Consider the following 15,277-nt stretch of genomic DNA (forward strand, 5'->3'; position numbering starts at 1 on the left):
ACCTCCCCATTGCAGGCCTGGGATTGGCTGAAGGGCAGAGAAGTGCTGCTATTTATTCCAGCCTTGCCTACTTATACAAAGCAGACTTACAAGTTGTCTTGGCATTTGGGCTCCTGAGCTGAGCGCGGAATCTTGCGCACAGAAGTCGCACAGAGCATCGGGATCTTGGAAACCTCTCCATAACCATATGGTTCATGATTTACCTTGCAAGAGACTTTGCAGATCCAGAGTCCAACATTAGAGAGGAGTGAGCTGCAGCCTCCTCTGCCTCTACATTACTTTTCATTCTTGCAATCACTCACTCCCCAGTTTTGCGCATGAATCTCTTGGATCCCTTCATGAAGATGACAGAAGAGCAAGACAAGTGCATGTCTGGGGCTCCAAGCCCTTCCATGTCTGAGGACTCTGCTGGTTCCCCCTGCCCTTCTGGGTCGGGCTCAGATACTGAGAACACAAGACCTCAAGAAAATACTTTCCCCAAAGGGGATCCAGACATGAAGAAGGAGACAGAGGATGAAAAGTTCCCTGTCTGCATCAGGGAGGCGGTCAGCCAGGTGCTGAAGGGATATGACTGGACCCTGGTGCCCATGCCAGTCAGGGTGAATGGATCCAGTAAAAGCAAACCCCATGTCAAGAGGCCAATGAATGCTTTTATGGTTTGGGCGCAGGCTGCAAGGAGGAAGCTTGCTGATCAGTACCCACATCTTCACAATGCAGAACTCAGCAAGACCCTGGGCAAGCTCTGGAGGTAAGTGTCTGGTCCTGGCATTCTCTACACCTCTGTATTTACCAATATGTGAGCCCCCCTTGCTTCAATATGATGTTGGCATGAATGCATTTGTGCAGAGATTGTGGATACTTTTTGACGTCTACTTTCTGGGATAATTTTTGACACTCTACTTTCTGGGATAATTTTTGACTCTACTTTCTGGGATTTATGGCTGTAGTTAGCGGTAATTGGCTTAGAGTGCGAGGTTGTGACTACACTAGTTGCCTATTAATGATATGAAGAGGGGAGAGAAGCTGATTTTTGGTATGAAGTGGGTATTTCACTGCTTTGCCTCTTTTTACAATCTTGCTCTGAGTTTTGCGCTCTTCCCCTTCATTGCGCACTGGATGCGTATCCAGTGCGCATTGGGTACAAAAGCCTCATCTATTACTAATGGTAATTAAATGTGTATTTCTTGGGGCAATTTAGGTATATTTAAGCCCTGCTGGGGGTGTTTAACAGTTTTGGCCGCTGGAGGGCTCAGGTGGAAAGGTTGTAGCCTTAGGTTTTTCTTCTTGCTGGCAGTGAAGGAATGACTCCAACCACTTCAAAGGATTGATTCTACCTTTATCTGATGGCTGAAAGGGCTTCCTGCACTGTAAAATGAGATTCATGCTCTGGGTTTATCCTGTGGTTTCTTGTTTTCTTGCAGATTAGGATTGCTGGATTATGTATGCATGTGAGAAGGGCTCAGATTATCTTCTTGGATAAAAAACTGCAGTCTCATTTGGATGAAATCTTCTTTTAATCAATGAAATCAGTTCTGCATTTTATATGAAAGCATAGTTGCCTTAAATTATAGTCTGATTAGAAGTCTGTGCAGGGAGCTGTAATGTTTGCCTCTGTGATGCAGAATAATGCATAACAAAGTGATATAATGATGACAAATAGGAAATAATTTTGAATAATATGGTTAATAACAATGTTATAGTAAATTAAAAATGTAATAGAATAAAAATATCATATAATAGTGTAAAAATGTGTAGTTTAAGAACAAAGTAAAATAATAATTTCATATAGGATGATAATAAATCATGTAATAATGTATATAATAATATATCAAATATATTATATTATAGTAAAATAGTAATGTCATATAGTATAATTACAAAAATAATATATATATATTATTGTTATTATTATTATTATTACGAACATATAATGTAAAACATTGTCTAAGAATATATATTATTATGAATATATAGATACATATGACATACACATATAATACAAATGATACTGTATGCTCCTGGTCTGTATTGTCTCTGCACCAGAGTGACATATATGTATCCTCCTCTTGCCATATTTTAGGCTGTTAAATGAGGGTGAGAAGCGTCCTTTTGTAGAAGAAGCTGAGAGACTGAGAATCCAGCACAAGAAGGACCATCCAGACTACAAGTACCAGCCACGCCGCAGAAAGTCCGTCAAGAATGGTCAGGCTGAACAAGAGGATGGTTCGGAGCAGACCCATATCTCACCCAATGCCATTTTCAAGGCTCTGCAGGCTGACTCCCCACATTCTTCCTCTAGTATGAGCGAGGCGCACTCCCCAGGGGAACACTCAGGTAAGGACTAATCTCCTGTTCTGTGTTCTGATTAGCATGATATTAAATTAATGCATGTTAGAAATTACAGAGGTCATGTATAAAACAACTTATGCCATGTCTGTGCACACATGCGGTGCTGCCCCTGTCTATGGTGGTAACATTATCCCAATTATATAGGGTTTTCTAACGTTATAACATGGAACACTTAGTAGTTCCCAGTGTTAGGCAGCCAATATGTCTGAGCCTGTTGCACTTACCTACCCTACATGATCTAGACTGGTAGATCTCCAAGTCCCCACCTTCTATCCAGCATCTGTTGAGTTAAACTTACTGTATGATCCTGGAGTTAATGATTGGCAGGCGTTACATAGCACCTGCTTGTATGAGATATAAGATAGGCAGCACACTCTTACCTAAGTATTGAAACTCTATGTGACCCTGCAGCTTATCTGCTGGCTCCTTTAATGAAGCAGTGAGGAAGCATGTGTACTTAGGAATCGCAGTAATCAGTGCTAAGTTATAGAAAAGTTCTTTATTTTGTCATTTTTTTTCCGCCATTGCTTTATAATCGGATTCTTATATAATATACATACCAATTTTTCATTTTTTCAAAATATTTAGCACAGTGGTTAGCCCTGTTGCTCTGCAGCGCTGGGGGTCCTGGGTTCAAATCCCACCAAAGACAACATCTGCAAGGAGTTTGTATGTTCTCCCCGTGTTTGTGTGGGTTTCCTCCAGGTTCTCTGGTTTCCTCCAAAGACATACTGATAGAGAATCTAGATTGTGAGCCTCAATGGTTACAACGATGACAATATCTGTAAAGCTCTGCAGAAACATAATACATACTATAACATTTTGGTTATTTTTTTTTCTGCTGCAGGTCAATCACAGGGTCCACCAACTCCACCAACCACCCCTAAAACAGATGTGCAGCCGGGCAAGCCAGACCTGAAGCGTGAAGGTCGCACCATACAAGAGAGCGGCCGCCAACCCCCTCATATTGATTTCCGTGATGTGGACATTGGAGAGCTGAGCAGCGAGGTGATTTCCAATATTGAGACCTTTGATGTCAATGAATTCGACCAATACTTACCACCCAACGGCCACCCAGGAGTTGCCTCTACGCAGGTGACTTACACCGGCAGTTACGGCATCACCAACACAAATAGTTCCAGCACGGGAGCTGGGCACACATGGATGTCCAAGCAACAGCAACAGCCCAGTCAACAGTCGCAGCAACAGCACACATTGTCCACTCTGAACAGCGAGCAGAGCCAGTCCCAGCAGAGGACACACATCAAAACCGAGCAGCTCAGTCCGAGTCATTACAGCGACCAGCAGCAGCAACACTCCCCACAACAGCTCAACTACAGCTCCTTCAACCTCAACCATTACGGCTCTTCCTACCCAATGCCCATCACGCGCTCACAGTACGACTACACTGAGCACCAAGGTTCGAATACCTACTACAGCCATGCCGCTGGCCAGAGCTCCAACATCTACTCTACCCTGAGCTACATGAACCCAAGCCAGCGTCCCATGTACACTCCTATCGCAGACACGACGGGGGTCCCATCAATTCCCCCAACACATAGCCCACAACATTGGGAGCAGCCGGTCTACACACAGCTCACCAGGCCATAGAGCTATCACTATAGGCCATTGACTTTCTAAAGACAATTTGCCATCCAGCACAAGTCAAGAAGTGCCCTCTTCATACGTGCGTAGCACATCGCCCTCTGCTGGCAGCCAGCGAAAGTGGGCGGATTGCTTCTAAACAGGACTCTCTTGGCACCTCTGTATACGCAGATGGCACAAGAGACAATACTTTAGAAAAACCAGCAACTTGATTCTTGGAGAGACTTTTGCAATTCTACATCCTCTGTGAGGACTAGTCTCTCTCTGATATATTTTAGTATGTACTGTGTATGTTCTATTGCCTTTATATGGGGGTTTATACATTTATATTTTAGAAGAAAACAAATACATTGTAAGAAGAAAGAAAAAAAAAAAGTTCTCCGTTCGAGTAGTTTTACATTATTTGAATTTTTATTCAAATGGAAATATTTTTGTAAAAAAAAAAAAAAAAAAAATGTAAAAAGTTTTTTTCTTCCCCCAAAAAAATTATAATATTAGTCTTGCATTTATAACGAGCAGTGAGAATTTTTTTTTCGGCCATATGTAAATCAGACAGCGGATTGTAATAGGGTTTACTCAAGTAGGAAATTTATTTCCACATTTATACCCAAGTGCCAATAAAAAAAAAAAACATTGTGCCCGAAGATAATAATTCACGTGTTGCCTAATGAACGGTTCCAGCCAGACTATACACAAGTGCCCTTTACAATTCCTAATGATCTCCAGCAGCAAAAGCGATAGGATTGAATTATTATTTTTTTTAATTTGTATAAAAAAAAATTTTTTTACACCAGGTGTCACGCTCTTAAATTATTTATTTTATAATAAAAATAATATTGTTAAAAATAAGCAAAGATTCCCGAATTTTTTTTTTTTTTAATCTTTTGTACAAAGAAGATATATATTAGCATGCTGCTGATTTTTCTTTTTTTATTTGCCTTTTTTTCGAGAAGTATGCTTTTTGTTAAATTATGGGTTTTTATTGTGTCATTTTTTTTTCCCTTTCTCAGACTTTTTCCTTTGTGTTCTAAATTCCTTCTTTGAGTCTAATTGTAAAAACATACGAGATGCTCTAATTTACATTATAAAAAATAGCAGAAAGTTCATTTTTTTCCATGCAAAAAAAAAATTGTAAGATCTGATAAAAAAAAAAAAAAATTTTCAATGCCTCGTGCAGGATATACACCATTAGTACTTTGTAAACTATTTGATTTTACGACATCTAGAGACTTTTGACACAATTTTGTGACAGAGTGGTAATAAATTGGACATAAAATGCAGTTTGACTTTGGCAAATAGTTGGTTAACATTTGCTTAAAAAAGATTTATATATATATTTTTTAAAGGTACGGTAATGGTATTGTTAAATGCTATGTCGAGATAGAGCACTCCACAATGATTGCCTTCATTACAAAACGTAGGCCTTAAAGTTCCCTCTAAGTTAAGTAACATTAACATATACAAAGCTGACTTTTGAAGTCCGTGGATCATTTTGTTCATTTTTATGTGCGATTTTTTTTTCTATTGTTATTCTTCTGTCTTTGTGAACTTATCCTCTTGTGTATTATTGTTTTGCAATAAATATAATGCAATGTACTAAAAGTGAAATCTCGTTCTTTTCTTACAAATATTACGCTCACACCATGAGTTTTTGGTGAGTGGTGTATTTTTGGTGGACAAAAAACGCAGCGCCTTACAGTTCAAACAAAGTGGATGGGATTTATAGAAATCCTGCGCCCACTGAATTGCATTGGATGCTGAAAATCTGCAGGTAAAAAAAAGCTTCTCTGTTTTTAGTGCTTTTGCACAGCAGACACGGAATAAAAACGCATGTAATCCACACATTAAGATTTTGAGAAAGCCAAATACCAGGAAGGATGAAAAACAAAGCAGCTAAATTATGACCTATGGCAGCGTCAAAATCGCGATAAAAATACAATAAAAAAATTATAGGTTACCTAGTAGATACAGTAAATCTGCATCATCAAAAACTGACCAAATAGTCATCATGGGAATGTAGCCTTAAAGAAGTCTGAGACTGTGTTCCCACTATGAATTTTTGCTGAGTTTTTTACACTGCGTATTTTTGAAAAAAATGCAAGTAACCTATTTTACTTAATGGGTGCAGAAAAGCTGCAATATCGAAAACTCATTGTGGGAGCATAGCCCAATTTTCATTTTGTATACATGAAAATGAGAGCGGTGCGCTCCTGTAGACTGACAGTTCGGACCAGCGGCATGGTTGCGCTGCAGGTCTGAACTGTACACGCTCCGACACTGCTAGCAGAGGCAGCTTTGCCTTTCCAGCATCGGAGAAGCACACGTGCACTGACGCTGGACGGATCCAGACGCAGTGTCGGACTGGGATGTCAAGGACCCACTAGTAACCAACTCCAGGGCCCCACTTTTCAGCTACATGCAAATGTGATATTATCCTCAATCACAAATTTATATAACAATGAACTGGGTAGATTGTTAGGTGAATAGGATGCTGCCTTTGTCAGTACATAGTGATTCAAGAATATAGTGCCAAGTACTGCTCGTATAAGAGGCTGGTGGCCTACTCCTGCATGGGGGCCCACCGGAGGATTCTCCTGTTCTCCTGTGGGCCAGTCCAAGCTTGGATCCAGGGATCTGGGAAGCTTCAGAGCTGCAGTTGCAAGCTGTATAGAGAACATAATAGCCCTGTAGATTATAATGACCTACTGTATCTGTGAACACATAGAACACTGGCATCTGAATGAGGCTTTAATGCGGATTACCGATTAGTGGCCACTGTAAACAGGTTGGCGATCAGATCTTTTCTGATGGCATCAAAGTCAACGATGAACAGTTGATGTGCTGCTGAGAACTTGATGCTGCATGGAGACAGAGCAATCATATTGTATAGTTCTTGTCTACCCATGTGAATAGCCTAGTAAACAAGCTTTTCCTGAAAAGTTTTGGAAGCGTTTCTTGCAGTGTTTTATTGGACAATGCCTAATTTGGAGCGTATTCCATCAGGTTCTGTTTCAAAGAAGTGACTGACAAACACTTTTTTTTTCTAACCTTCTTCAGGAAAAATAAAATCTGCAAAAACTCCTCATACGAATAGCAAAGTGGATTTCCCATAAAGTGAGCTATCACATAGCCATGCTGCTTGATTCAGGCCTTGACAAAGGTCCAGGGATGGACCGAAACGATCCACATTAGATCCTTGCCTCATCTCCCAATAAAAGTGCATTTAATTTGCATCATTCACCTGGATCCTTCCACTGAGCACCTACCAGGATTCTTGAGAGCCAACCAGATTTCCTTCTTAGCAGCAGAGACTGGAATCTGGCCAAAAATCTACTTATCTATGAGTATCACATTACATAAGAATGTAGATGCCCTTCAGTGACTAATGCTGTTTTCTCGGATTCCTTTTGCTTTATGAGATTAGAAAATCAAAGTTGATTTTTTTTTCAAGAAAATAGCACCACTCTTGTACATTGGCTGTGTCTGGTATTGCAGCTTAGTTACATGCAGAGACAAAGGTTGATATAGAAGATATCTGATGTGTTTGTGATGACAGAAGACTAGGAATCAGGGGTTAAGAGTTGTGCAAAAGGATTTTCAGGACCCCGGACCAACTGCCATGTAGGTGCTCGGCAAAAGTTGGAGCTGTGTACTGCACATTTTCTACCATCCGCCGGCATGCTGGGGGCCTCTTCTCATTAGTAGACCAGCTCCAGGTGATGTCGCAGGGCCTACTATTTGGAAGAGGTGCCTAGGATGCCATCAGGTACTGGGAAGTTCGCAGTGCTCTAGTCTGGCGGACATGGAATACAGATATGACCACTGGACCAGGGTCCTGCAAAATGTTTTGATCAACTTTAATTAAGAGAGGTTTTATAGCGCCCACAGGCTCTTCGATCATATCACAAGGGCCAGCGCCCACTTGGCCCTGAGCACACTGCATGAATGGAGCTTGCTCAGGAGTAGAGCCTGCTACGGGTGTCGGCTGTGTTACACAGCTGGCGCCTGAGTATAAGGGCTCATTCAGACATCTGTTTTTCCGTGTTTTTCACAGCTAGAACTCATACCTAGTATTGTCAATGGGACTGCTCTCATTTCCGATTTTTATTGTGAACTGAATGACAAATTCACATGTCCGATAATGATCTGATGCAAGTCTATGGGTCCGTGAACAAAATGGGATCTCATCCGAGCATCCAAGAGCTGTCCGTTTTCACAGGCTACTAGATAGGAAAAAGTAAAGAAACTAATGAAACATGGACCAAACTGAAAATAGAACTGATTTTGTCCTACCTGAAAAAAATGACATCTGAATGAGCCCTAATTCCTGAGATCAGAGCTGGCTCCTATCGCAGCAGTTTAACCCCTTAGATGCCGCTGTTAATTGTGACAGCAGCATTTAAGAAATTGCAACTGGGGTGCCAATGGTGTTATCATGGCAGCCCGAGGTCTAATTAATCCCCCTGGGGTCTGTGATGTTTCTACATGCCTGTACCTTCATAAGATACCAATAATATTGCAATACACTGTAATATTACTGTGACGCTCACAGCCCTCACCCTGGGAAGTGGGGTTACTCGGAGCCAGGTCAGATGTTGGGGGGTTGCAGTCGTGGCCCCGACCCGGTCCGTGCCCAGGGCGGTCACATAAAAGATTTAATGGGCTTTCAGGGTTGAGTGGTAATTTTCCGACTACGCCACCTACGGTTTCCGGTGATGGACACCAGCGCTGTCTCAGTCCAGCGCTGTCTCAGCTAAGATGGGACGGCTCCCCGCAGGTGGAGCGGGCCTCAGGACAGTGTGAGGAAGGAATGGTGGGTGCAGTGCCACGCAGTAAATAACAGGCTGAAGCGGGGTGTGAAGTCATCCAGGGTTTTTACTCACATTAAGATGAACTTTAGCCTCAAAGCTTCCCTCTGCTACACACGGCGTACTGCGGCCACCAGGAAGGGGGATCAGCACTTCCCAGGTAGATCAGGAGCACCTGTCGAGACCCCTCTGGCGTGTGTTCCTCTCCTTGGTAAGTTCTCCCACTAAGTCTTCTCCTGACTGTGTGTGGTATGAACGTAGTGTAAGGCCGGGTCCCACTGGATGAACGCAGGTAGAGAGGTACAGGTGGCGACTCCGCTCCGTCCGTATCCTCCTGGGATCCACTAAGCCTCCGGGCTTTTCTGACAGAGACGTGAAGTAACAAAGTCAGATATCGGGGGCCGGTCACCCCTCTTGCAGCAGGAGTCCCTCTGACTAGGCCAGAGTAAGAAATACAGGTGGCGTATGCCGCTCCGTCCGTATCCCCCAGGGATCCTTTTGCCTGTGGAGCTTGTCTCCTCTACTCCCCTCCAGGCCTTCTTAGGTCAGGACCCTGACCGGGTAGAGACAGTGGTTAACTCTGACCCGCTCCTCGCCTCGAGGCCAGAGGACGAGGACCGTGTATCTTCGATAGGATGCAGGTTCTATCAGAAAGCCACAATCAGCGGTGAAGATCACAATCAAAGACCTTGAACTTAAGATGGCCGTTGATTATATATGAATTGGTAAGTGTACCTTTAAAGTGTGTCCTCCAACCTCACCCACTACATGGTTCCCCCTATCTTTGGTCCCCCCCCATCTCCTCTATCCCGGGCCGGGGCAGCACCCTGGTGCATTTAGGCCCCCTACAGGACAGTAGTGGTGTAGTGTTGAGTGTGAAGTAGGGTCCTGAGAGATGCTCCATCTTTACCTGGAAGAGGAGATACCACACCTCTACTGAGGTGCAGTACCCCTGTGGCGACTGAACCCTCAGGGGCGCCACATTACAGCATTGTGTACTGTATGAGGAATCAAAGCTTCAAATCCTGAGTCCATGAAAAAGCTAAAAAAAATTGTTAAAAATTATAAAAATAAAATTATATCTATCTCTATATATATATACACGATACATACACACACATATATTATATATATATATATATATATATATATATATATATATATTAACCCGCCCTCCCTTTTTCAGAAATATAATATAAAAATTTATTTAGTTCATGTAAATAAAATATAATATTTATTGGGTACAATATTTTAGGACTGAAGGAGATTTATCAGTTTATGGTGAAAACGCCAGAATTCTTGCACCACAAATTGCACCAAAAAATAAAATCTTTCATGATTTGCGCCATAACAGAACTTTTATGCTTTTTTTAGACTCTTTCTACGTCTTTTCAGAGACCTCATTCAAAGTAGGGGTGACTTAACGGAAAGGGGGATGGTCTAATATAGGTTAAAATTGTGGTGGCAATTTCTCACACAAGGTGCGCCAACTAATAGGGGGAGTGGGGTAAACTTTGGCTCCAATTCATCATTTGTCACTTTTCTATCTTCTCTTTAATTTTGCACTGGCGAAATAAAGAGTTTAAAAAAGGTGTGAAAACAGGCGCAGCCATTCGCCCACCGCCCTGACGTTTTAAAATATTTAGTAGTTCACAATTAGCTAATCTGGCGCTCTCAGTGGCCTTGGTAACGGTACAGCTCTGTAAATTAACACTGTCATTGTAGTCCATAGCAACCAATCACAGCTCAGCTTTCATTTTTTCTAAACATTTAATAAAATGAAAGCTGCTCAGCGATTGGCTGCTATTGGCCATTTTTTAATAGTTTTGATAAATAGAATCATGTTCTGTGTGGTGTGGGCACAATGAAGCAGAAGAGAAGTGGAGGAGTCGCCCACAACAACAGCATTGGGTGACTGCTTTTATATCCCACTCTGCCATTGGCGATCAAGTCCTGACATCTGATTGGTTGCACAGTATCAGTACAAAAGCCCCTCCCTCTAGGCAGAGGTTAAAAGCATAACATGTACCACGTGATTCTACTCAGCCAATCAGCAGCTTTGGAACAGTCACAGCTCGGCGAGAGAAAAGTGCAGGTGCATGAGAAAGCGCAGACGTCATAACAGTGCGACCGTAAGACATGGCGCCTCAGCGGCTCATCTACCTCTATTTATCTATAGCTCATACCATCTATCAACCTGCCTCATATCTATCTCTGTATCTATCTACAGTGGTGGCCAAAAGTATTGGCACCCCTGCAATTCTGTCAGATAATACTCAGTTTCTTCCTGAAAATGATTGCAATCACAAATTCTTTGGTATTATTCTCTTCATTTAATTTGCTTGCAAGGAAAAAACACAAAAGAGAATGAAGCAAAAATCAAATCATTGATCATTTCACACAAAACTCCAAAAAAGGGCCGGACAAAAGTATTGGCAGCCCACCGAATCCAACGTAGCCCACCGAATCTGACATAGTCCACCGAATCTGACATAGTCCACCTAATCCGACGTAGCCCACCGAATCTGACGTAGTCCACCGAATCCGACATAGTCCACCGAATCCGACATAGTCCACCGAATCCGACGTAGTCCAGCGAATCCGACGTAGCCCACTGAATCCGACGTAGTCCAGCGAATCCGACGTAGCCCACCGAATCCGACGTAGTCCAGCGAATCCGACGTAGCCCACCGAATCCGACGTAGTCCAGCGAATCCGACGTAGCCCACCGAATCCAACGTAGTCTAGCGAATCCGACGTAGCCCACCGAATCCGACGTAGCCCAGCGAATCCGACGTAGTCCAGCGAATCCGACGTAGCCCACCGAATCCGACGTAGCCCACCGAATCTGACGTAGTCCAGCGAATCCGACGTAGCCCACCGAATCCGACGTAGTCCAGCGAATCCGACGTAGTCCAGCGAATCCGACGTAGTCCACCGAATCCGACGTAGCCCACCGAATCCGACGTAGCCCACCGAATCCGACGTAGTCCAGCGAATCCGACGTAGCCCACCGAATCCGACGTAGCCCACCGAATCTGACGTAGTCCAGCGAATCCGTAGTCAGCCGAATCCGATGTAGTCCAGAGCGCAGAGTGACAAGGAACGTCTGAAGAGCAGTGAGGTTACTGACCCAAGAGTGGCTGCTGCTAAAGCCTATGGATCCTCAGAAGAGGCTCCATAGGCTTTGGACGACAGTTACGGGGAACGTTGTGGGTAGCTCTGAACTACGTCGGACCTGCATGGGATTTTTTTTCCTAATATAGTGGTGAATGAGGCACAGTGTCTTGTTTTTTTTTCTATGTTTATATTTTTCAGGTTTCTATTTGTGGACTACGTCGGATTCCCTGGACCTGCATGGGTACTTTTATTTTTTTGTTTGTTTGTTTTTTTTAGAAAATGGTGAACTTGTGCACATACCCTAATCCACCGAATCCGACATAGTCCACCGAATCCGACGTAGTCCAGCGAATCCGACGTAGCCCACCGAATCCGACGTAGTCCAGCGAATCCGACGTAGCCCACCGAATCCAACATAGTCCAGCGAATCCGACGTAGCCCACCGAATCCGACATAGCCCAGCGAATCCGACGTAGTCCAGCGAATCCGACGTAGCCCACCGAATCCGACGTAGCCCACCGAATCTGATGTAATCCAGCGAATCCGACGTAGCCCACCGAATCCGACGTAGTCCAGCGAATCCGATGTAGTCCAGCGAATCCGACGTAGTCCAGCGAATCCGACGTAGTCCACCGAATCCGACGTAGTCCAGCGAATCCGACGTAGCCCACCGAATCTGACGTAGTCCAGCGAATCCGTAGTCAGCCGAATCCGATGTAGTCCAGAGCGCAGAGTGACCAGGAACGTCTGAAGAGCAGTGAGGTTACTGACCCAAGAGTGGCTGCTGCTAAAGCCTATGGATCCTCAGAAGAGGCTCCATAGGCTTTGGACGACAGTTACGGGGAACGTTGTGGGTAGCTCTGAACTACATCGGACCTGCATGGGATTTTTTTTCCTAATATAGTGGTGAATGAGGCACAGTGTCTTGTTTTTTTTTCTATGTTTATATTTTTCAGGTTTCTATTTGTGGACTACGTCGGATTCCCTGGACCTGCATGGGTACTTTTATTTTTTTGTTTGTTTGTTTTTTTTAGAAAATGGTGAACTTGTGCACATACCCTAATTGTACTTTACTACCATTTTTTTTTCTTCTAGTGTATTATATATTCTTTTTTTAGCATTTTTATTTTTTTTGTCCTTCAGGTGATGACACTTATGATAGAAAGTAAGGACCACTACGATTATATTGTCCTGAGCTGGCTACCATAATACCATAAAGGGAACCTGTCAGAAAAACAAAATATCTGCAGCTGTAGTGGTAATCTGCATGTGGCAGCCTAATAGGAGGTGGGGCTGCTGGGAGAAAATTAAGTCATATTCTCCCTGCAGCTGCTCGTTTCCAGTCATGGGGGCGACACCAGCGCTGTGAGCAGTCAGAGCTGTAATCACTCTTCTCTGCTCCATGATTGACATACTCCTATGAAGCATGTGAAGGGGGGAGTGATTGCAGCACGTTCACTGTGTAGTGAACAGTCACTGATCACAGCCCCAGTGTCTACCATATGACTGGAAGCAGCTGCAGGGAGAATATAACTTTATTTTCTCCATGCAGCCGCACTTGTTAGACATGTTTAAGATGACGTTTACATGGAAATTTCCACTATGGCTGCAGGTGAATATGTTTTTGTTTTTTTGGTGGAGGGAGTGGGGATTTGTTGACGGGTTCTTTTTAATATGCATGATTATTAGCCGCAGCAGGTAAACCTGAGCAGATGCCAGGACCAACGAGGGTTGGTGGTGAGGAACCCATGACGATCGGGCTTAACATGCTACATGCTTGTTAAGCTAAGGGTGGGGTCCGCAAAGAGCTGGACTCTGCCTTGGTCATGGATCTTCTGTTTTCACATTTGAATTCTGTGACAACAGGAAGTATTCTAAGGGCTAGTTCACACCTTTTGTTTTGATGCATTTTTTTTTTCAGAAAAAAAAGCGGTTTTACAGTAAAGTCTAAATCAATTAGATTTCTGAAACAACATTGCCAATTTTCCTTGTTTTTTTTTTACCCATGGTGCAATTTATTTATTTTTCTAAACAGAACTTGCTTATTTTTTTTAGCATTGTAGTTTTTCCTCACTTAAATCAGCAGCAAAAAATGTACAAAAACACATGGAATTTCCACTTTGGTTTTTCAGCCATAATCTGCATTTTTCATGCACAAAAAAGCAATCAAAAACTCTACGTGTCAACATAGCTATGAAACAATGTACACACATAGATAAAATGCGGCATTTTTTTTTTCCTCATTTTTTTTTTATAGGTTTTTGCCCCAAAATATGTGATAGTAATTATTGAGTTTTTGGTGTATTTTTTTTAAGTGTTCATCATTCAAATCTGCAGCATGTCAATGCTTTCAGCATTTTTGCAGCATTTTTTAACCCATGGAAAGCAAGGAGAAAAGGAGATAACACTGCAAGAAAATGTAATGGTGTTTTTGGTGAATAAAGGCTACTTTATTAAATGTGCTGTAATCCGCACCCGCAACCCATGCCGGTTGCATGGATTTATATAGTGTGACCAAGTTGACAAGCACTTTCCAAGTGATGCTAAAATCGCTTGGGAAGCGCTTGTCAACCCGCATGCGGAAATGAAAGTGAAGAACGCTTCACATCTGCATGTCCCTGGCAGGAAACCGCATGTACAATCCGCATGCGTTTTTTCCTGCCAGGGAGATGCAGAAATGCTCAGGAAAAAATACTGAGCATTTCTGCATCGTGTGCACATACCCTTAAGGCTGAGTTCACACGATGCGTTTTTCATGCGTTTCCGCGGCGTTTTTGCAGTTGCGTGAACGCCGCGGAAACGCATGAAAAACGCATGGTAGAAGGGCAGCAATGTTCCCCAATTGAAATCCGCATGTGCTGTGCCCATGATGCGGATTTTTCCGCAGCGTAAACGCTGCGCTCAAAAATCCGCAGCATGTCAATTAATTTTGCGGAAACGCTGCTTTTTTGGCGCCATTGACTTGCATTAGACCGCATGGAATCCGCATCACTGTATATGTTGATGCGCATTCCATGCGGTCTAATGTGCGGATGGTACCCGGGTGTGGATGAGAGGACTCTCATCCAGACCCAGGTACCATTAAAAAAAAAAGAATAAAATAAAAAATATATACATACTCACCTTCTGACGGCCCGCGCAGCGCTCCTGCTTGGTTCCCCGCACTTCGCGGTTGAATGAAGAAGGACCTTCGCTGACGTCAGAGTCATGTGACGGGTCACGTGACGCTGACGTCGGCAGGTCCTTCAGTCTTCACTGCCGGTAGCAGGGACCGAGCGAAGCAAGACACCGGGGGCCATCAGAGGGTAAAGTATATATTTATTTTTTGACATTCACACACTATATAAATCCATGCCGGTTGCATGGATTTATATAGTGTGAAGTTGACAAGCACT

The 15,277-nt window shown here is 43.2% G+C and overlaps 1 protein-coding gene across 1 annotated transcript in view; it reads left to right on the plus strand.

The window, feature by feature from the left end:
- Window positions 1–5,556, plus strand: part of SOX9 (SRY-box transcription factor 9) — a 58,437-nt gene extending 52,881 nt beyond the window's left edge. Inside the window, exons 2-4 of the mRNA XM_073682537.1 lie at window positions 1–748; window positions 2,081–2,334; window positions 3,197–5,556. The exon at window positions 1–748 is cut by the window's left edge and continues 42 nt beyond it. Coding sequence (XP_073538638.1) covers window positions 318–748; window positions 2,081–2,334; window positions 3,197–3,960 — 1,449 coding nt within the window. The 5' untranslated portion in view covers window positions 1–317 and the 3' untranslated portion in view covers window positions 3,961–5,556. The remainder of the gene's footprint in view (window positions 749–2,080; window positions 2,335–3,196) is intronic.
- Window positions 5,557–15,277: the final 9,721 nt, after the last annotated feature.

Source organism: Phyllobates terribilis, unplaced genomic scaffold, assembly GCF_046119375.1.
Source record: "Phyllobates terribilis strain yellow unplaced genomic scaffold, ASM4611937v1 Scaffold_5__5_contigs__length_657084704, whole genome shotgun sequence".
NCBI classification, from domain to species: Eukaryota; Metazoa; Chordata; class Amphibia; order Anura; family Dendrobatidae; genus Phyllobates; species Phyllobates terribilis.